General features: G+C 51.9%; 1 protein-coding gene across 4 annotated transcripts in view; it reads left to right on the top strand.

Moving 5' to 3' along the window:
• LOC107324594 (kinesin-like protein KIF21B) overlaps positions 1-11,132 on the top strand; it is a 31,011-nt gene extending 19,879 nt beyond the window's left edge. Inside the window, exons 26-36 of one of the 4 annotated variants that reach the window (XR_014938815.1) lie at positions 77-151; positions 304-417; positions 1,068-1,106; positions 2,737-2,873; positions 3,161-3,341; positions 3,776-3,940; positions 4,448-4,565; positions 5,251-5,421; positions 5,794-5,993; positions 6,376-6,637; positions 7,159-11,132. Coding sequence is in view for 2 of the 4 variants with exons in the window: in XM_085527272.1 (XP_085383398.1) it covers positions 77-151; positions 304-417; positions 1,068-1,106; positions 2,737-2,873; positions 3,161-3,341; positions 3,776-3,940; positions 4,448-4,565; positions 5,251-5,421; positions 5,794-5,993; positions 7,159-7,213 (1,255 nt within the window). In the remaining 2 variants the exon portion in view is untranslated. The remainder of the gene's footprint in view (positions 1-76; positions 152-303; positions 418-1,067; positions 1,107-2,736; positions 2,874-3,160; positions 3,342-3,775; positions 3,941-4,447; positions 4,566-5,250; positions 5,422-5,793; positions 5,994-6,375; positions 6,638-7,158) is intronic. The other 3 variants (XR_014938816.1, XM_085527272.1, XM_085527273.1) reach the window with 3 other exon arrangements.
• The last annotated feature ends 12,033 nt before the right edge of the window (positions 11,133-23,165 follow it).

A 23,165-nucleotide genomic window follows, 5' to 3' on the forward strand; every position in this document is an offset into this window, starting at 1 on the left:
TCAGCACTGAGGCCTCTGGATGGAGGAGGGCAGGCATCTACTATGCTCTTTTGCTTTTTTTTTTTTTTTTTTTAAGTCCCAGACAATCTCGTGTCTCAGACACATCGCCTCTCACAAGGAGGAAATCCTATGACCGTGGGCAACCTGCAAGGTGAGGGGCTTTGGCAGGCTGGCAGAGGTGCCTGCTGATCAGCTCTTGCTGCTTCAGCTATGCCCTGGGGTGTCAGCCTGAGCAAGAGGAGTTTGGCAGCTGCCAGGTGAGCAGTTCCCAAGTCACATGTTCTCTGATCCTTCCTGGCTCAGGCCTCCAGATGTTGGCTTCACTCCTCCCTCATCCCCTCCCACGCGCCCACGCAACGACCGCAATGTCTTCTCTCGTCTCACGAGCAACCAGAGCCAGGGTTCTGCCTTGGACAAGTAAGTTGAGGTGGGGTGGGAGAGTCTGAGTGAGGGGCACCTGTGCAGTAACAGCAAAACCTTATCAAGTCCCACAGTGGGGTATTGGAGTGCAGCACCTGGATTGTCTCAAGCCACCCTCCTGGCACTGTATTTCCTTAGTGCTCCTCTGCAAGAGCAGCTCAATGCTGTGCAGAGGTCCTGCTGGACTCCTGCCTTGTCCTATCTGGTGCGTGTCCCTCTGAGCTGGCTGCTTGCAGGAGCTCACGGTCCTGGGCTTTGGCTAAGCTGTGCAGTGCCAGGCTGTGACCACTGGAAAATTCCGTGCAGCAGGATGGAGTGAGGCAGGGTGGGGGTCTGCAGGAAGCTGACGGAGTGGCACCGACCCACAGATGCAGCTCCAGCAGGTTGGGCAGCTGTCCTCACCTGGGAGCACTGCCTGCAGCGTGGACGTGTCCTGATGGAGATCTGCTGTGTGATCCTCACGTCCCCTCCTGCTCATCTGCCCTTTCCTCTGGTTCTCTGTGTGTGCTTCTCTTCTTCCCTCTCTCTTCTTTCTCCATGTCCTCCTCTGGCTTGGATGCAATAACAATCCTCCACCTCTGACTCTTCTGCTGCCTCTTCTAGTCTGGGTATTCTCTCCCATAATCCTGCTAATTTTCTGCCCCTAGGTCTGATGACAGCGATTCCTCTGTCTCGGAGGTGCTGAGGTATAGACAACTTTCTATTATTATCCCTTCCTCTTCTTTTCTGTCTCATGATTTGCTCTCCCTCGTCCCTGCATGCTCCACCTGTGCCTTGCTGCTCTGCCCATCTCCCAGCTTGTGTGTGCTGTCCCCTCCTGGCACGCCACCCACAGTGCCTGGCAATGTCCCCCTGGTTGTGAGTTTCAACCGTTCCTGCTCTGCTCAGCCTTTGAAAGTGTGGCACTGGGTTTGCCTGTGGACATGGGTTGGTTTGCAGAGGCAGCATGCTCTGTGCCATCTCTTGTCAGCATGTCCTGTCGCATCCCTGGCTCTCCAGCAGGACTGTAATGCTGGGGTGAGCAACACTGGGCACTGTCAGTTTGTTTTTCTTGCAAGCATCTTCCAGGGAAATACGTGCAGGCGTTCCCCACTCTTGGCTGTATCTCTGCAGTGCTGGGTCCTGTGTGAGCAGAGCTCTTTGCCCCAGAAGCCAAGTCACTGCTGTGCAGAGCTCAGCCTCGGGGTGAATGTGCTCCTGAGTTTGTCCCAGTGCAAGGACAACCTTCTCATTGCCCTTTAGGAGCACCTCTGGTGCTGATGGGTGCTCTGCTCTCAGCAACCACTGGATACACGGCTCCAGACACGTGTGTGCTTTGTCACCTTGAGCTGTTTGCTCTGATCGCATCTCACCCTGGGGAGCCGGGATTTCCCTTTGGTCTCGGTGTCACTTCGAGACCAGTAGCAACACTAGGGGTCAGAGGAGAGCTGCTGAATGTGTGAGCAAAGCTGCTAATTGAGAAGGAGATCGCACGCGTGTGACTTCTAAACCCGAATTAATGAGCTTACCTTCACCCTCCTGACTAATGCAGACCTCATGCAGCCCTGGGCCTGCCCTTCTCCAGCCTCCTGCCTTGTTTTGCCTACTCATAGGAAAAGATTTAGCATAGCTCAGAGCCCCAGGCAGCGCTTGGAATGCCAGCAGGAAAGAGCTGCTGGTGTCCACATAGCTCAGGACTGCAGCAGTGGGGCTGCTGGACCTCAGTGTTCTGAACACTCTGATGTGGAAGTGATTGGCAGATGCTGTGGCCGGAGGGATGAGGTGCCTGCAGGGCGTCCCTTGGAAGAAGGTTTGGTGAGGATGGATCCTCTGAGCCAGCATCGGGGACAGGGTGCTGGGTGCAAATGCCAGTGCTTCCCCCTGTCATCCTTTTGGTTTTAAAAGGAGTACAGCTCCGTTTCCAAACGTTGCCAACCACAGGCTGGCTGGCATCTTGAAGGAACTGCCATGAAATAGGTCTAGTGAAACGTTCCTGGCAGAGCTTCAGGATGGAGAAAGTGCAGTTTGTCCTCAACTGAGCTGGGGTCCAATGAGCTGAGTTTCTTGGCTCAGAGCAGAGGCCGTGAGCATCATGTCTCACAGTCTGTGTCACCTGGGCAGAGCCGTTAGGCAGGGGCTGCTAGTGGGGAGATGCCAAGGTTTTCCATGAAGATGATTGCTCAGATATGCCTGAGTTCAGATGGAGGGGCCCATTGCCCTACCAGGAAGTGGAAGATGCTTGGGGGTGAGGCAGCTCGTGCTTTCCCATGCCTGTAGGACCTTACAGTGCTGTGCCTTTCCACATACCTACCCCACCTTCTTTCTTTCCCACGCAAGGGGCATCATTAATCCAGTGGGTGGCACCAAGAATGCCCGGACAGCCCCACTGCAGTGTGTCTCTGTGGCAGAAGGACACACCAAGCCTGTGCTCTGCCTGGATGCCACCGATGAACTGCTTTTCACTGGCTCCAAAGGTATATGTTGGACAGAACAGGTGTGGGGGATGCTGGCTTTTTATGTGCTATTCTCATAAATCTCCCCAGGCCGGCGTGGGGAATTGGGGTGCATGGCAGGGATGGCTCCTTCTGGGCTGCTCCCCTGTCCCTGCCTTCTGATGTCCAGGTGCTGGAGCAGGTTGGCTCCATTGCCCTGGAGAGGAGCTGTGGGTGGTGGGAGGCAGCGCTTGGGAAGGAGTCGGTGCCTCCACGCCATGGAGGAACTCCCCAGCCCAACTCTCTCAGTCACGTTCTTCTTCCTACAGACCGGAGCTGTAAGATGTGGAACTTGGTGACGGGTCAGGAAATTGCTTCCCTCAAGGGTCACCCAAATAATGTCGTTTCCATCAAGTACTGCAGTCACACGGGGTTGGTGTTCACCGTGTCCACGTCGTACATCAAAGTGTGGGACATCCGGGACTCAGCGCGCTGCATCCGCACCCTGACGTATGTAGTGGGAAGAGTGGCTGTGGGGGACTGTGGGCAGCTCTGGCTTTACAGAAGATGGTGTGAGGAACTCCTGGGGTCCTACAGGCTGGAAACAGAGCCCAGCTGTTTTAGGATCAGTGCCTAGAGCTGTAGGAAACAGGGAGGCTTAGGGAGATCTTGGAGTGGAAGAGATGAAGAGCAGCCCCAAGTAGGAACTTGGGCAGGATAGTCCATGTCATGCACACACCTGGCATCCTTGGCTCAAACCCAAGCAAAGCACTGCTCTGGAAGGTGGAGGTTTTGCTGGTCCCATGGTGGTCGGACAGTTGCAGGACCATTCCCAGTGTGGGACCTGCTGAGAGCCAACAGCTTCTTTGGGTTCCTTGGTGGGGCCTCGCAGGCTCTGAGCTGGTCTCTGATCATCCTTTCTCCTCCCATCCTCCCTCCTCTAGGTCTTCTGGCCAGGTGATCTCTGGGGATGCATGTGCTGGGACAACCACCCGCACTGTGACCAGTGTGCAGGGGGAGCACCAGATCAACCAGATTGCTCTCAACCCCACTGGTACCACCCTCTATGCTGCCACTGGGAACTCCGTCCGCATCTGGGAGCTGAGCAGGTGAGGGGCAGCACAGAGGCAGGCAGGACAACTGACTGATTCTGTGTGGACGGTGTCCATCTGAAAAGACTCCCCTTAGGAAAGGGAAAACCTTTGTAGCTGTGGAAGCTGCTTCAAATGAGGGCTTACAGAACCCTTGCGTATGCCTTTTCAAGTCCCTGTTTTGGACCTGATGGGTGATGGGAAGCAATGGGACTACTTGAGGTGTGGGTTCCATCTGTGAGAAGAGGGAAGAAATGGGAGATGAGCAGCAGCTTCCCCAGGCTGTGCCACTGACCCTGAGCCCTCACGGCAGCCTGGGCTCTGCAGATGGCTGTCGGTGTGCCCCAGAGCTGTCTTCATCCCTCAGCATCACTGTGAAGCAGGGTACCCCTGATGGCGATGCCCCTTTTTGGGGACCTTTCTATGTCAGGAGTGCTTGAGGGCAGTGGGCTTTGTGCTGGGGGAGGGCCCTGGAGGAGCTGTGCTGCTGGGAAGGGGCTGACTGACCCTTGTCACTGGTTGTAGGCTGCAGCCCGTTGGGAAGCTGAGTGGCCACATTGGGCCCGTGATGTGTCTCACAGTAAGCCAGACAGCAAGCAACCATGACCTGGTGGTGACGGGCTCCAAAGATCACTATGTCAAGGTACTGTCCTGTGGCTGCTGGGCAGAGCACCCCTCTGAGACCTCTTCTCTTCCCCTTGCCCACATTTCTGGTTTTCCCTGTTCTGCATGTGGCTTTTTGTGCATCTTCTCACTCCAAACCTTGCCTTTAATTTCATTAGTCATACAAATGCAACTTTGGAGATGGGGGGCAGAGGGGGAAGAGGGTTGCATTTCTCACTCCTTGGGCTCTGTGTCTGATGCTTGCATGTTACGTCTGACTCAGCTGAGCAGTAAGTAGGACGTAGGGACATAGGGACAAGTATTGCACAGGGCAGCAGAGAATTATCATCCTTGAGCAATGGTGGCAGGAGAGTTGTCCTTTATCATAGGAAGTCATTAGGCATTTGTAGGATTAGCTGATAGTTCCATTGCGAAGTATAGATGTAAGGAGTAGGTGCCTGAGATATTCACCTGGGATGCAGGAGAACAGTTTTCAGCTGTGGCACAAAGTGCCTCTGTGCCCATGGAGAGGTATGTGTGCATCACTGCAACCAGCCACCAAAGCAGTGTTGTTTGAACACAACTCTGTTTGCAGCAGATCTGCTTTGTGTGTGCTGAGTGCTCCGAGCCTCAGGGATGGAGGGTGGTGGCCATGCTCTTTGTGAAGGGCTGACATCTGTTTCCAGAGCCATCCGAGATCTCCCAGCTGCTTTTTTTCCCCCCAGGTGTTTGAGATTGCTGAGGGTGTGGTGGGCAATGTTGGCCCCACTCACAACTTTGAGCCCCCTCACTACGATGGCATTGAGTGCCTGGCCATCCAAGGAGACATCCTCTTCAGCGGCTCCAGGGACAACGGCATTAAAAAGTGGGATCTGGAGCAGCAGGAACTTCTCCAGGTCAGGAGGGCAGCATACGGAGTAACGTGGGGCAGAGCAGGATTGCTGCTGTGGGTCTGGAGGAAGGCTGAGGGACCTGGTCTAGGTCCTGCTATCCTGGGAGGGAAGCCTGGGGATCTGGCAGTGTGTGTGCCAAGTGGCTCTGTGTGCCTATGGGTGTGTACTGAAGGGCACCCAGAACTGCCACTTCCCCTTGGGACATAGGGTTGGAGCATCAGTTGCTGTGTTACTCTCTGAAATTAGGATTCACGCCCCGAGTCTTGAGTCCAGCTTGGTGATTTGGATTGACTCTGGGGCAGCGGTGATGATCTGCAGCCCTGCAGCTGAGTGCATGAGACTGATTGTGATCTCTTCTCTGCCATGTACCTACAGCAAATCCCAAATGCACACAAAGATTGGGTCTGTGCCCTGTCCTTCATCCCTGGCCGCCCTATGGTGCTGAGTGCCTGCCGAGGAGGCGTGATCAAAGTCTGGAACGTGGATAACTTCAGCCCGGTTGGGGAGATCAAGGGGCACGACAGCCCCATCAACGCCATCTGCACCAACTCCAAGCACATCTTCACTGCCTCCAGGTGAGCCTCAGGCTTGGTGCTCCCCAGATCCTGCGGGAGGTGGGAGAGCCCTGGGTTGACCTGTCATCCCTGGGCCTGGGTGGGTTTGCACTGAGTGGGGCCGGGAGCCTGGAGGGCAAAGAGGGCAGGGGGGATCTTGCAGCTTTCTGGTCCCTCAGTGCCTTCATCTCACCTTGCTGTCTTAGTCTGTCCCCTGCCCGCTTTCTGGGATATTCCCCATGCTGGGTCCCCTCTTCCCTGGGGCTGGGCATCCCCTGCTGTTCTTGGGGAGCAATTTGGCAGCAAGACTCTGATATCCTCTTTTCCACCGTGTCCTTTTTCTCCCTTCCTTTTTCTGTCTCTCTCTGTCTCTCCTCCTTCCCACCTCCTATCTGTGCCACAGTGACTGCCGGGTAAAGTTATGGAATTACGTGCCTGGGCTCACCCCTTGCCTTCCACGACGCGTCCTTGCCATAAAGGGCCGTGCTACTAGTCTGCCTTGACCCTCCTGCTCTTTCTGACTCTCTCTCGCACATGCACTCTTCTGTCTTTTCTTTCCTTTTCTCTCTTTCCATGTCTTCCTCCTTCTGTCTTTCTTGCTGTTGCTTGCTTTAGCTCTTCTCTCTCTGTCTTTCTTTCTCTCTGTTCTGAGCTGCTTCTTAACGGTATGAAACTTTTGCGTTTTTCCCCACTTGGTAAATCCTTCCTGGAGGTGCCATTCCCCTTTGTCCCAGTCATAGCCCCATGTAGTTTGGTTTTGTTTCTTTTTCTTTTGTTAACCTCTTGCCCAATGCCCACATCTGTGGCAGCCATGTTCTGCCCTCACCCTTGCACAGATGGTGGGGGGGAGTCAGCAGCCCCCTGCCAACCAACCAACCCATGCCCTGGGGAGACCAAATTCTCTGTGCCACCCCCACTTTGAGCTATAGACAGAGCCCATGCAGGGGGTGTGGGAGTCCTGTGGGTCACTGCTTGCCTTTGTCCCCAGTTGCTGCTAGTGGGGTGAGCTGGAGGCTGAGCCCCATTGGGCCTGCCTGCTCCCCCAGACAGATACATAGCATCCTCCTACCAAGACAGAGCCTGGGAGCCTCATGGGCTGCATGCTGCCATGGGCTGGGGGTGGACGATGCCTGTCTGAGGCATGCAAAGCTCCTGGCTCATGCCATCGCTCTCTTTTGTTTCTCAGCGACCTGACAGTGAAGCTCTGGAGCGGGAGGAGGTTACCCACCAGCTCCAACTAGGAACTGCAGAACAACTAGAAGAGGTGGCAGGAGGGTGAAGGCTGGGGAACATCTCCTTTGCTACCAAGACCCCATCATCTATAGGAACTCAGCCCGGGCATGGGCATTTTTGTGTCTGACCTGACAGGGTGGGTGAGATTCATCTTGTCCCATCTGTGAACACGGACTGGTCCCGTGAAGAGGCAGCTCAATGAAGCACCATCGGCTCCACTTTACCTCCTGCTGCAGTTTCTCAGTGGTTTTCCAGTGACCAGGAAAGACTTGATCTCTCTTCTCACCCACCCTGCTGTGCTGCCTGCCATGTCTGTGGGGGGTTGGAGTCCACGTGAACTCCCTGGCTCATCCCTTTTCAGAGACACCCATCTGCCTCTGTGGCTTCATGCAGCCTCTGTCTGGATGTGCTGTGTTTTTGTCCCTGCTGGCTCCAGGGCTGGTTCCTGCAGGAGTCTTTCTCTGTTCCACACTCTCAAGGCTATCTGAAGTCTTCTGGCTGGGACCAGAGGACAGGTTGTTCTTTTTTCCTTTGGAGACATTACTTGTAGGATGTTCTCTGTGCTGCGGTGGATGTGCAGAAGGACCTTCAGTGAGTTCCATCCTCCCCTAACCTCAGCATACCTGGCTGCAGCAGCTGGAGCTGCACATCTGACCTGGCTCACCCTGAGCTTCCCTGCAGAGATCTCTGAATCCCAACTGCAAAGTCTGCTGACCCTCTGCTCTTCCCTGGGTACCCACTTTGCTCTGCAGTGGGGTGGGGAAGGGCTGCAGATGGGTGAGGATGGAGATGGTTGTGCCAGGAGCGGAGTGCGGATGGGTTGGACCCTGATCCTGCACGACTGCCCCCACGGCTGCACGCCTGAATGACAATCCTAGAGAGAACGATGGTGCATGGCTGGAGCCCTTCAGAAGGCTGAAGGCTCAGCCCAGGAGTGTCAATGAGGACGCAGCCTCTCCAGCTGCCCTGCTCACGTTTCTCTGCTCAGGGGGCCAACGAGGCCCTGGTCTCACACTGGAGCTTTCTTCTACCTCTCCTGTGGTCCCTTGGAGCATCCTCTGCTCCATCTTGCCCTGCCCCATGCTGGGCTCATGGGGGAATGTCTGCGTTGACCCCTGGGAGTGGTATTCTCTCCTCATGCTCTCTCACTTCACTTTTGTCACTGAAGAAACGACGTTTGAACTCGGACTTAAGGATTTCTCTGCATGATCCCATTGGTGCTGAACTAGGATCTCAGAGGAGCTCCAGGATGTGCCCCATAAAGCACAGACCAATTTCCTTCTGCTTTCTGCAGCCCTGTTTGTTTTGTGTCACCAGCCCTCATTCAAAGCACTGCAGGGTGGGAATTTCTTCACACCTTGATACAGGAGCATCTCTATTGACTTGATGGAGTCTTTTATAATTCTGGAGATGGGGGGAGGGGGGGGCATAGAAAATGCAGTTTCCATGGTGTAGTGGAGGGCATGATGGCATGCGCAGGGTTACCCTGCCTTGGACAGGATGGTGGCTGCTCCTGGGTCACAGCTGAGCCCTGTGCTGTGGGGCTGGGCAGGATGGATCACAGGCCCCATGGTTGCCCTGTGACTCACAGCACTGGGAGGTGGAGGCAGCGCTGCCCTCTCAGCCTGTTCTTTTCCATTGGGATGTGTGTGTGTTCGTGTGGCTGTAGCTGGGTGTACCATAGGTACTGGTGTCTCAGTACCTGTGTGGGTTGGTATCTCCTATGTGGAAGAGTGTGGGGGGTGTTGATTTGGGGGGATGGGGGGTGGTGTGTTGATTTGGTGTAGCTACCTCACGGTGCAAGCTGGGTGCTGTTGTCATTGATATCATTTTGGGGGTGGGCTGGGGAGCTCAAGGGTTTCTTGTTTGTATTCCTTTGGCCATTGATTGCTGTTGTTCTTGTTTTGACACTTGAGTTTGTCCCAAAGACACACAGCCTCACTGCACCTTGCTGTGTTTCTGAGCCCCTTTCTGTTTCCCAGTGCTGAGCTTTTCCTCCCGCTGCTGGAGGATGTTTGTAGCAGAGCTCTGTGCTTTTGCTCTTAGGCATTGGGTTGATGTGCAGCATGGAGGTGGTGGTTCCTTTGAAGCACAGAAAGGTCCCTCTGTAGGGCTGAGCTCAGCCTGTGTTCCTGCCTCTGCACTCCCAGATATTTGCTGTGGGTGCATAGAAGCTCTTCTTGTCTGGCAGTGCCATGCAGGGCATGTTGTTGGAATGGGCTGGTCCTAGTCCCTGTGTTCCAGAGCCTGCTGGGATATGGCAGCAGCAGCAGCTGGTGCTGTAACAGCCTCTGCCTGAGGTCGAGGCAATCTGAGATAAACTGAATCTCGTAATGCTGTTAAGAGTTGTTGTCCCCAAAATGCAGTTCAATCTAGATCCTGTCCCAGGCACTGAACATGACGAGGACAGCCCCAGGAAGCTGGCACAGAGCTCTGCCCTGCTCCCCATCACAGGGGGCTGTGGGGGGGGCAGCTCTGAGCCATGCTGTCAGGTTGGGGGGGCAGGTCCCCCGAATGCTAAAGCACAAAGTCCCAGCTCAGCTGCAGTCCAGTGAGCGTGGCTTCTTGGCCTCTACTTCTTCAGATCCTTCCCTTGCTGCCCTGCCTGTGGGCAGGCAGCAGGAGGCCCTGGGGCTGCACTTGCCTGTTTTGCCATCTGTTCCATGCCCCAGAGCACAGTGCCTGCAGGCCCCGTGCTGGGGCTGAGGGCTTTGGCCACAGAGGGTGAAGGTTCAGGGCTGGGCTGCAGATGGGCTCCGTCCTTTCGCACTGTGCTGGGTGCTCCTTTAGGGCTCAGGACTTGCACTTCTTTCTTGTGGTCTCTGAGCCTCTCTGCACCTAATTTTGCTTCTCCCTCGGTGCCTTTGGTTGTGCCAAGCATGGAGATAATAACTGCTGTCCAGGGAGGGAGCTCCTTCCTTTGCTGAGAGCTGGGGGACTTCTTCTTCCTGGCTTCTGCCTCTTGCTCCTGGATCTCCTCCTCCCAGCACACAGGAGCCAGCTTCATGCTCTGCTAAGGGCACTGCACTGCCTGGAGCTGAGCTTTGCACACAAGGGCTGGAGTTGACCCAGAAGTCCAATTGTTTGGGCCCCCAAACCAACCACTGTGAGCCCCCCCAGGGAGCTGCAGCTCTCCCGGCACAAAAGACAAGGCTGTAGGGCTGTCCCCAGCCTGGCCAGCTGCGAGAAGCACAAGGATGCGTTGTTCCTCCCCAGCGCCTCCAAAAGCACAGCTGCTTTGGGCTCCCTGCCTGGGCAGTCTGCTCCCAGGGGTGCCCTCCCATCCCACACTGGATGGGCTCCAGGTACGATCCCACAGAGCACCTGTCACTTGTCCCCTTGCCTTGCAGTGTGCTCACCCCTGCTTTGCTCCATCCTGCAGGCAGCATCACCCTCCCCAGGGCTCCCACCAGCTGCCCCTCTCTCCCCGTGCTGCTCCCACCCCAACTGTGAGGGATCCCAGCACAGTCCCACTCCCCCCCCAGGCCTTTCCAGCAAAGCGTTGCCCTTCACCTTCCTGCCACCCCGGGCCTTTGTCCCCATTCCCAGTGGAGCAGCTCTGCCCCTTTAGCTGCTCACTGCTCCGCATCCCACCACCACCCTGCACTCTGCTCCCTGCTCTGCAGTGCTGCACTGCCTGCTCCATCAGCCCATCCTGCACAGCAGCAGGTGCCTTTTCTTGCTCAGAGCTGTTGTACAGAGCCCAACTCCTGTTGGTGAAGGCTTTTTTTCTCTGCTGGGTGGTGCAGCCCAGCACTGTGCTCTGGGTTTGTCAAGGTGTGTACAAATATTTGATACCTCGATGTGTTCCTGTAAATAGTGTAACTTATTTCGCTCTCATGATGTACGTTGGTTTGAATTGTTTCCCGATGGATGTGTTTGTTCCTCACCTCTTTGTCTTCACAAATAAAGCGTTACTGAAAGGAAGAGACAAAGCAGTGCTGACTGTTATGGGGAAGAACAGAGCTGGGAGCCGCCCGTCCTGATGTGCATCCTGTCCTTCTGTGCCGTGGGTGCTGTGAGGAAGTGAGCACATGGGAACAGGGTCCTCAGGGACTGCAGGGATGTCCCCGTGGCTCTGGGATGTACCTGAGCCAGCTCAGGGAGCAAAGTGCATTTTGGGGCACTCCACCCTACAAAAAGGTCCTTGAAAGCTTCGCAAGGAGGCGACAAAGCTGGTAAGGGCTACGAAGTACATCCTGTATGAGAGGCTGAGGACCCCCGGCTCGTCCGAGCTGCAGGAGATGGGGCTGAGAATCCGTCCCGTTGCTCGTTGTGGCTTCCTAAGCAGGGGAATGGCACAGAGCTGCCCGTATCTGATGAAGGAAGCGGGGAAGGGCTGGGAAACGCGTCTTTGCCGTGGGGGTGGTCCAACGCTGTCACGGGCCCTTCTGGGGGGTGGTGGATGCCCCGAGCCCGTCACTGACCGAGCCCTGAAGCGCTCAGGACCCGCTCGGTCCCTTCCGGCTCCTCCATCCAATTTAATTGCCCCCGCATTTGTCCCATCCTGGGGGCGGCCCGGCTGCTGGAACCCCCGGCAGCGCTGCGGGGACAGCCGCCAGGTGGCAGCGCGGGCTGCGGTGCGGGGACGGCGGGCGGTGGGCGGTGTTGGCACCGGAGCCGTTTGCGGGATGTTGTGAGGTTCCTCCCTCCCTCCCAACTCCTTTCTGCCCCCCCCCCGCCCCCGAGCCGCGCTGACCGCGCTGCAGCGCCCGCAGAGATGATGATGCTGGCACCGCGTTGTGCCCCACTCCGGGGTGATGGCGTCAGTGGGTCATACCTCGCACACTGGTTTGAAGGGAGCAGCAGGGAGAACCCGCTGGGGTCCCCCCTCATCCCAGCACCACACGTGCCAAGGGCAGCACCAGGCAGGTGGGTGCCAGGCTGGAGGCTTGGGCACATCCCAGGGCACAGATCCCCACTGCTAGCACAGGGCTAAACCCAGCAGGAGCACATCCAGCCTGGGTCCCAAGTATGCTTGCCTGAGACTTACACGAGGTAATTCCCCACATGCATCCCTCGGTCCTGCCCTGTATGTGTGCCAGTGCACACGTACTTGTGAAACAACAAGTGGGCTGGCACAGCTCCACTGCCCATCCCAGCCACCCCCGTGGGCAAAAAAAGTGACCCATGACAACATGAATCATAGAATCACAAGGTTGGAAAGGACCTGTAAGATCATCTAGTCCACCGTCCTCCCTTTACCATACCTACACGAAACCCCTTACCCATGTCTCCTAGCTCCCTATCCATGCACTTCTTGAACATTGCCAGAGATGGCGACTCCACCACCTCCCTGGGCAGCCATTCCAGTGCCTGACCACTCTCTGAGAGAAAAAGTTCCTTCGTATGTCCAGCCTAAACCTCTTCTGATACAACTTGCAGCAATTTCCTCGGGTCCTGTTTGTTGTCTGGCAGAAGAGGCCAAGCTCCTCCTCATCACAACCTCCCCTCAGGAGGTTGTAAAGTGCAATGAGGTCTCCCCTGAGCCTCCTCTTCTCCAGGCTGAACAATCCCAGCTCCATCAGCCGCTCCTCATAAGACTTGTGCTCCAGACCCCTCACCAGTTTTGTTGCCCTTCTCTGAACACATTCCAGGGCCTCAATGTCTTTCTTGCAGTGAGGAGCCCAAAACTGAACACAGTACTCAGATGTGGCCTCAGCGGAGCTAACTACAGAGGGATGATCACCTCTCTGCTCCTGCTGGCCACAATGTTTCACATACAGGCCAGGATGATGTTGGCCTTGGCCACCTGGGCACACTGTCGGCTCATGTTCAGCTGAGCATCGACCAACACCCCCAGGTCCCTTTCCTCTTCACAGTCCTCCAGCCACTCCGCCCCAAGCCTACAGCACTGCATGGGGTTATTGTGGCCGAAGTGCAGGACCCGGTGAAGAGTGAGCAAGTCACCGGCACTTGGCCTTGTTGAACTTCATCCCATTCACCTCAGCCCAGCGATTCAGCCTATCCAGATCCCTTTGGATGGCCTCCCTACCTTCAGGCAGATCAACACCACCTCCCAACTTGGTGTCATCTGCAAACTTACTTAGCTTGCACTCAATTCCCTCATCTAGGTCATCAATGAAGATGTTAAACAAGACGGGCCCTGGAACCGACCCCTGGGGGACACCACTTGTAACGGGTTGCCAGCAGGACTTAACTCCGTTAACCACTACCCTCTGGGCACAACCCTCCAGCCAGTTCGTTACCCAAAGGAGGGTATACCTGTGTAGGCCACGGGCAGCCATTTTCCTCAGGAGGATACTGTGAGAAACCGTGTCAAAGGCCTTGCTGAAGTCTAGGTTGACTACATCAACTGCCTTCCCCTCATCTTTAACTGTCTCCACCTGAATCACTGGGGGTGTATTCTGCGTTCCATCCCAGACTTTCAGATTGGGGCATGAAGTGCCCTGAGGACAACTGCTTTGCCCATTAAAGGCAGATGTAAAGAAGGCATTGAGGACCTCAGCCTTCCCCTTATCCTCTGTGGTCACATTCCCCGCTGCACCAAGGAGCAGACTCTTTCCTTGGTTCTCCTCTTACCACTGATATATTTGTAAAAGGATTTCTTATTCTCTTTTACTGTAGTGGCCAATCTAAATCTGAGCTGGTCTTTTGCCGTCCTTACTTCCTCCGTGCATTCCTTAGCAACCTCCTTGTAGTCTCCCCAAGTAGCCTGTTCCTGCTTCCAGAGGACATAGACTCTCTTTTTCTTCCAGAGTCTCAACAATAAATCCTGGTTCATCCACACTGGCTTTCTTCCCCTGCAGCTCACCTTGCGGCATTCAGGGACAGCCTGTTCTTGTGCCTTTAAGATTTCTATCTTGAGGAGGATCAAGGCTTCTTGGACCCCTTTACACTGAAGGCGGGATTACCAAGGGACACCTGCAACTAGTGCCCTGAATAGGTCAAAGTCTGCCCTCTGGAAGTTCAACAGAGCAGTTTTACTGGTCACCCTTCTGACAATTCCAAGAACTGAGAATTCTAGAATTTTGAGGTCACTCTGCCCAAGACAGTCCCCTGCCTTCACATCACCCACCAGTCCTTCCCTGTTAGTGAAGAGCAGGACTAGCAGGGCACTACCCCCAGTAGGCTCTCGTACCAGCTGTGTGAGGAAATTATCTTCCACACACTCCAGAAACCTCTTGGACTCTTCATCCAGTTTAGGCAGACTATAGCAGACCCCCACCAAGATGTCACCCCGGCAGGCCTTTCCCCTGATCCTTACTCACAGGCACTCAACTTTATCATTCCTAACCCCAAGCTCTTCAACTTCAAAACAGTCTTTAACATAAAGGGCCACACCACCACCCTTCCTTCCTCGTCTATCCCTTCTGAAGAGCTTGTAACCATCCATCACAGCACTCCAGTCATGGGAGCTGTCCCACCACATTTCAGTAATAGCAACCTGGTCATAGTTCTCCTGACACACAGTTGCATTCAGCTCCTCCTGCTTGTTGCCCATACTGCGTGCGTTTGTGTACATGCACTTCAGCAGTGTCTCCTGTCTCACCCCCAGCTCAGGCTCTGTTCCCCTGGGCTCATTTGCCTTCCAGAAATCATCAGCACAGCATCAAGCTCTGCCAGCAAACAGCACTGGAAGTCCAGAAAAAGGGAAAGGGGGGAATAACGCAGCTGCGGCGTGCAGCTCCCGCTTCTCACACTGCTGCTGCATCACTGCTGATAACTGGAAGGCAGGGAGCACCCCCCATCCTTGGTGGCACATTTGGTCCAAAGTACCAGAATAATTCTGCTCCCTCCCACCCCATATTGTCATTAAGTTGCCTGAAAGGATTCAAGTCAAAAACAAAAGCATACACCAACAAAACTCAAGAGCTGGCAGAACTCCAGGCTAGACATGGGGACTCCCCAAGAAATGGGAGCACTGAAGAAGCTTCCAGCTGCACCCAACGCTGGGCATGGCCAAGTGAGGAGGAAGGAAGGAGCTTGAGGTTGAAGCCTTCAAAGCGTCACTGAATCAGGAGATCAATTGCCAGGCACTGCAGCACACAGATGGACGTCCTTCTGGGCTGTCACAGAATTGCTTTGTCCTCTTGCTGCTGAAAGGAGCTAACCTAGATCAGGGAATGGATGCACAGGGCCTCAACTCTGACCAGCAGGAAAACTCAGGACAATGGAATGCAGTCTGCCAATCTTTTACCAGTTCAGCTGTGCTTTATGACTCATTATTGTGAAGCCTCCTTTAGTAAAGTATCACCCTGGGGTATCCAACCAAAAAGAAAAGGTTTTTATTAAATTAAAGGTTTTTTTTTGTTGTTGTTGTTTTTTTGTGTGTTTTTTTGTTTTTTTGTTTGTTTGTTTGTGGGTTTTTTTGTTTTTGTTTTTTTTTAACATACTATAATAACTACTACGCAGTTCAACAGTCAGTCATCTCAGAAAGTTCACGAAGGAGATCATCCTCATCCTTCTCCAGGTCCAAGTCAATTTCTGCTTCCATTTCCCCTCCTGAGATTTCCGAGATGAACTTTTCAGTGTCATCTTCTACAGCCTTGGTGAGCAGGCTGACCTCCGGCAGGGCTGGAGCAGCAGTCTGGGAAGAAGGAAGACAAAGTCAATGATTGCTCAGGAGATCCTTCCTCTGCAGTGCTTCTCCTTCAGCACTACTGATCCTGAACCCAACACGGGGGCTAAGGGGCTCCTGAAGGATGTTAACAACCACGTGAAGGCTGCAGAGCACCTCATGTCTTTTTAACAATGCAGCATTAATGGACAAATTCCTTCACACTACAGAGGAATCACAGGGCTGCAGAGCATTGTGCAGACACTGTCATTCATCCAGCATCCTGCACACAGTGACTACTTTGAAAGGAAACCTGCAGAACATTTCAGTTCTCCACACTTTCTGCAGGAGTTGTATCTCAGTATCAGCCTGACGAGGACAGCACTGACACTTCTTCCCCTCCTTACCAAAGCTGCTTTTTTAGCTGGAGGCTCCTCTTCTTCAGTGCTTGTTTAAATCAGCACAGTGCTAGAGCTGTTACATACCACATTCTATTTGAGCAACAGAAAGTCATTCCTGTTCCCCTACACAACATCCACCCATAGTCTGATTTCATTGAACACGAAGCCATCGTGACCTTTTTGTATCCAGTGCTCCCACGTTAACCTCACAAGCAGTTGTACCTGGTGCCAGCAGGGTTACTGCCTCACTGCCAGATACAATCAGATCAATTCTGAGTTTGAGGAGTGCAAAGCTGTCTGGGAAAGCCATTGAAAGTATCAGGATTGTGAAACATGGCTGCAGCTCTTCACCAAGGCAGGAAGGTAGGAATGCACTCATGATGGTGGCACATGGTGAGCAGTGAGACACAAGAACATGTGAAGAAATTGTGTCACTGTGTCCATCTACAGAAGGGACTCACCTCTGAGGGTGCAGAGACAGCTTTGGGAGCAGCCCTGCTCCATTCCACAGTCTTTGCCTCTTCTCTTGCAGGTGCTTTAAAACAAGGAAAAAGAAAATCACTTGGTCAACAGCAAGCATAGAAAGAAACCTGAGTGCCAGTGTTTCCTCCATGTGCTTATTTCCTCACATTCAATAACAAAGAACACGAGAGAGGCGACATCTCGCAGTCCATACAGTATCCAAGCTCTTCCCTCCTTCACATGCTGTCTCTTCACGAAGCCTCTCTCACCTGCCCAATGAATAACTCACCCCCCTGACCTTTCTGACAGAGGTTGACCCCCATGTTAAGGACTCAATCCATGCTTTACAAACACATTTACATATTAAAACAAGCAACACGCCAAAGATGAAGATAACCTTGGCGTCAACACACAGAACATGCCACACCAAAAACATGGCAGAAAGAAAGTACAGGAGAAACTGAATTACAAAACCTCACAGCGAATGAATTCTCCAGAATGAAGCAGGCAGACACCACGGATTCAATGGAAAAACACATGGATGGACATCCTGGCACTTCCTGCCTTTGCATTTGGTAAGAAACAGCCCAGGCCATTCTCAGCAAACTCCATTTGCTTGACAGGGGAAGCACTTCAGCAGAGCAGACAGTGAAACACCTCGTTACCTGCTGGCTTTGCGATCTGCTGCATCCGCAGGGCTTTCTCCTGCTTGATTTCTTCCAAGCTTTTAATATGCATTCCTTCCAATCGCTTGATTTTACACGGTGGCTCTTCCAGTTTCACGTTACCAGGCTCAGGTGGAGGGAAAATTCTCTTGTTCTTGCGCTTATCCTTAGATCTCTTCTCAGTAAGAACCTCTTCTACTTTTTGCTTCTCTTCTTCCAGTCGTCTCTTCTTCCAGATCTCCCCTGCTGGCTTGGCACCCTTCTCTGTCATCATCAAGAAAGGAGAAGCATAAGGATTACAAGAAATTCCAACGAGAGCTCAAGTTTCCAGATTTGTCATAATATTACAGAATATACGTGTTCCCAACAACAACGCTCCTGAGAAAGAATAAGCAGAAAGCCTAGAGAGTCTGTGCAGCAAAGACCGATGACCATTTACCTCTCCTTGGTGCTCTGTCAACCTCGATCTTCTTCCCCAGCCTTTCTACGAGGCTGCGCTTCAGCGGAAGGCCACTGACATCAGCTACAGAGAGAAAACAACAACATTCCTAAGAGAATTCCTTTGTTTTACAAGTCAACCACAAACTTTGGTTTCTCCAAGTGTATGTTCTCAAATTCACCTTTCAGCTGCTACACTTGTGTGCCACTTGGAGTCATCACAGACCCACGACACACTTTCCTCCCTCCTGCTTCAGCAGTGCCCTCCCATTTACGTGGAGGCAGCCAAACAGCAGCTCACAAGCAGCCCTTACCTACAGAGGATTTCCGTTTTCCAGGTTTATCAGCAGTATTCAGTTGAATCACAGGCACCTCCCCTAAAACAAAGAAAAACAAAGTGCTTATTTGACAGAAACCAACAGAATTACTGTCTTGTGAGCCCATTTCCCACCCAAAACAAATACAACCAAAAGACACCACTTTGACAGCCCTGACACAAAATAATATTGCAACTGTAATGCACTCAGGGTAAGTCCCAATTGTAATTTATCCATTCCACTTAGGAGCCACCAAATGGAAGCAAAGGTACTCATCATTACCCTGCTTTGCAGGCAGCATCACAGTGCTGACCAGTGTCCGCACATTCTCCTTCTTAGGCACACGAACAATCTGAGATTTGAGCCGATGAGCAGGAGCTCCTGAAGGTCCTTCTGATCCAAGTGTTTTTATTCCAGCATTCAAACTGTCATCTGGGAACACAGAGCAGGAAATGAGACTGAGGGACAGAGGCACACGCTGAGGACCACAGCTCTGCAAACTGCCTCCTGCTCAGAAGCATGCAGAACAAACCCTGTCAGCTCTCGCCACAGCCAAGAGCACCATGGACCTGATGTCTGTCTGCTGCCCTCCTTTCATCCTTCTGGATATTAAAAGTAGGCTTTATCCCTTACTTTATCCCATCCATATGACATTAGATTCCTCTATCAGCAAATGTGGCTTTCACCACTGGTTGAAAAGATGCACATACAGGCACTTAAACTCCATGCTGTGGCCTCGTCTTGCTCTAATGATGTAAACAAAGGAGTTTACCTTCCTAATCTGAAAGGCACATGAAGTTACAAGGTAGGAACAAGATCATGGAAATAGCCGAGTCCATTCAGCAACCCTATGTTCTGTTGTGTTTGTACAATAAATTGCTTTGGAGTTAATTGGCAAGTGCTTCTGATTAATCCTGGAATACCTTGTTTTGTATCAGCATCAGATTTTGTAGTGGAAATTATCTGCAATCCTTGATGGTTTTCTTCAGCTGGTTGCTGGACAGGTGTTTTTGTTTCTTCTCCCTCCTTAGAAAGCTGGTCTGTACAAGGAAAGAAAAAATCAGTCTCTTCAGTTATGCGGTAGGAATTCAATCAGATTATCCACTGCACAAAGATGGCAGGCAAGGCTGAAAACCCACACAGATAAATGCTGAGTCTCCACTTGCCCATCCAAATGGCTTCTCTGTTAACAAAGAAATCCCCCCCTACACAACATTCATCTCCCTGACACCCAGTAAAAGCTTAAATGCAGGAGAACAACCTGCAAGGCAAAGGCCACAGGAGCAGAGAGAAGCTGAGCATGCAAGATAAAACTGAGGTATCAGAAGCGCACAAAGTTCAGCTGTGCACCTATCTATCAGCTCACAAGTGAACGTTACCTGGCGTTCTTTATGACACTATACCCACCTGTGAGTAATAGAGTTAATCTTTCGTACCTAAAAAAGACAAACTCACTTTGGCTTGGTGGAAAGAAAACCCCATTGAGGTAACGTCCCTTGGTGTGATGGAAGGCACAGTTGGATTTCTGGCAGCCTCCTGGCTGGTTCTCCCAGTAGCAGGAAATCATGCTGCGTTTTTTCTGAAGACAGAAAGGAAGAAGAGCTGATGGTAACGTGGACCTAAGATCTGCAAAGGGAGACTGAGCTCCAGATGGTGCCAGTGAGCAGACTGCCACAAAGCAGCACTCAAACACCACTCTGAAGAGTGCGCAGGCTGGGAGCACCAGGCTCACTGAGCTTTCCTAGCATTCTGTGGGTGAGAACACCAGTTTAGAAGGGGTTAAACTAACACACCTTGCAGAATGCTTGTCTGATTGATGTGGTTCTTTAGTATCTGTTGATAGAACACTGTTGGTATCAACTACAAGAATATTCTGCTATGATATACCAATGCCATTGAGCTCTCTTCCCTCTGCTTCCTCCCCTATTCTTAACCGTAGGAACCATCATCATTTCAAAGCAAATGAACCTAATCTGCAAAAGCACATTCAGCCCACCTAAAGAAATGAGAAGTGGGTTTGGTGATAAACTCTGAGGAGCCAACACTCACACTGATCTCCATGTGCCTGAACCTGCAGACATTCCTGAAGCAGCGGCCCTCCTTCCACAGCGTGCAGATGGTTTCATTGCCCAAAGCGGCTTCACAGTGCCTGAAGGGACAGTTGTCTCCCTGTAACCCAATGGAAACCAAGAGAGGAAAATGAAATAGTACAGCCTGAGAACTGGCCATGCTTTGAGCTCATTTTTAGCGAGTTGCTCTATTGTACAATGCAATTAGTTATGAAGTTTGCTGAAGACCAGTAATACTTCTACTTATTCTACCCATTCCTCTTAACTTCAGAACTGAAAGAAAGAAAAAATGAAGGAAAAAACCCAAGCAGACCTTTTTACAAGTGGAATAGAAGTAGAAATAGCAATCATTTCCTTTAATCGACATGCTGGACGAGCTCACAGAAGCAGTTCTGGTCTCGGGGATCTCTGTGCAGCTCTTCCTGTGCTTCTCAAAGAGCTGGCTCATGCTTCCTTGGACTGAAAGTCTTCTACTGTCTTGATCAGTGAAATCTTCTTTTGAAAAGGAACCCTAAGCAAAACACCAAAAAACAGAAAAGAATGAGGAATGCCCACCCGTCTTCCCAGCTTTGTTCTCTTCATTCAATCAGTCTCTCAGGAGCAGTTGTTTCAAAACATTGCCCTCCTCAACACTGGTCAAACTCTAGTAACATCACCCTGACTCAGCACGGAGTCCCTGGGCTGCACGGCTGCAAGCCCTCCAATGGAGCCCCTCCTTCAACACCACGAGTGACAGCAGTGAGTAACCCCAACACATTTGTCTGACCGCTGCAGGTCTTCATGCTCAACCACCTGGACAACCTCAGCAAATACAGTGATCTTCAAAGCTTTGCAGTTCACTTCTCCTGTAGGCCGAACCAACACTGAATCCGTGAATTAATTAATTATAACAGGTTAGGAAGAATTTTCCTCCTCACTTTGCCTATGTCAAATTCTGTAAGTTGGAATTTCTGGTCTTCAAGGATTCTTCACCTTTGAAGAATCCACAAAAACCATCCTCCGTCTTTATTACCTGTACAGCAAAAGCATGACAGTGCGTATCAATACACAAATCCATACACATGTGCCTGTATACTGTAACTCAGCACTGCATGGAGCTGCAGCACGTTCTGCTCAGCCACAACAAGGGTTTGGGTTGGTTCATTTTTTTTTTTTCTTTTCTGGTGTAAAAAGCAAATATTTTGGTATTTTAGATTTGTTTTGTTGCTTTTTTTTTAAGGTACCAAATGCAGTAAAACCTGCACCCAGGCCAGACAGAAGATCAAATTCAAGTGATTCAGAACTCTTTCATTAAAGTGCTGCACATTTCTGAGCTAAGCATTTCCAATAGTCAATAAAGGTTGGAACCTTTTACTCACACAGACACTAGTGAATTTTCGAGGAATTTTTTTTTTTTTTTTTTTTTTCCCCGGGAATTTCCCCAAATCTAAACTAAAGAGAGGAGAAGTCGGGTTCTCAAGTTAGTTGCTGGATTGACTGCATGACAAAGGGAACAAAAACAGCACTTAAGGACAAAGTTTCCTACCCTCCTCCAGTACTGATAGAAATGCTGCCTTTTACCTTTAGTACCTTCACATCAGATTCCTCTCTGGCAGATTCCTATGCTTCTAACAACCTCGGTGCTGCCCAGCACAGACGCCGGGCACCAACTGTCACTGGACTCTGCACCGTGGAACACGCACACAGCTCAGCACTTCTGTTTCCTCACAATTGGAAGGGTTCTGGAATCGGGAGCATGAAGCGGACTAGAAATACCTCACATCCCTCTGCTCCTTACGAGCCCTTCCATTTTAAAACAAGATAATCCCAGACACATCTGTTAGCACAGCAGCCCAAATGCTAACCAGAACACACAGTGTGTAACGCTGAAAGTACCAGTTTAATGCCGCGCCGCAAACCCTATATAGTGGTACAGGTGACCACCCCTATCAGATACCCATGACCTCCATGACTCCAGCCCTGGTGCACGCAGGCACCACCTGCCCAATACCCAACATCTCCCCCCTCTTTATTATCTGCAGCCCCTGTAAAGGTTCCCCCACGTACTCCCTGTTACCCCAAAGGTGATTTGCACATTTAAGGCTATTCCGCAAATGAATCAATCATTAAACATATGCGAAAAACAATGAAACTGTCATAATAACATACCAAAGAGATGCAGCTGCAGTGACTACAAACCTGAAAGCACACAACAGCAATTTGCCTAACAATTGTGAAATGCTGTATGGCAACACTTAGTCAACTTGTAGAGAACAGTGCATTCAAGTTCAAGATAACAGCACAGTACACAATGGAGTTACAACTTCTCCAAGTTCAATGTAACACTATTGTACAGAATCTTCATGGCAATCCAGTTCTGTCCAGTGTGCATTATAATGTCACACTCCATAACCAAATAAGAAGACAAAAACATATTGGCTGTGCAGAATCGTTCTGAATGTCCACCACTGGGGGACTATCCAGGAACAAGGTCTCCCCCGCTCACGAACTATCAGTCCGGTATGAAGGCTGGATTCCCAGTTCGGACCTTCAGGCACATTGGGAGCAACGCAGTCTCATGTGCCGTTACCAGCAGCCGCTGCCCAGTGCTGACGTCAAATCACTGGCTGCACTGGAGACATTAACCAATGTCAACAACTCCGTTGACCAAAACTGGTGCTGAGATGTTCAGATCCTCATGGTGCACAGGATGGCTTGTCATTTGGTGCCGGCTTAACCCAACGTGCCGGCAGCCAGCAGGGCCCACTTGGGGTCCCGACACAGACGTGTTTCCTGCCCTTGACAAGGAGTGGCATAGGGTCTGGGAGCCATGGCCCTGCGTCAGGTTTGATCAGGACCTGACCTATTGGTGTCCATTCGGTCAGCTGATGGTCTCCCATCCGATTCTCTCACGCAGGAGGAGAGCGTGTGGGCACAGCTCAGGCCCCTCCAGCCCTCTCCTCTCTTTAAGTGCACAAAGACGCCCCTTCAAGGTCTGATGTGCACACTCCATAATAGCCTGGCAGGTGCCGCTGCCGGGAATGCTGAAGATATGCTTAATGCCCCAAGCTGTGCACCAGCGTCCAAAACATGCATTTCTATATGCTG

This window comes from Coturnix japonica, chromosome 38 (assembly GCF_054131305.1).
Source record: "Coturnix japonica strain WE chromosome 38, WE-NBRP24, whole genome shotgun sequence".
NCBI classification, from domain to species: Eukaryota; Metazoa; Chordata; class Aves; order Galliformes; family Phasianidae; genus Coturnix; species Coturnix japonica.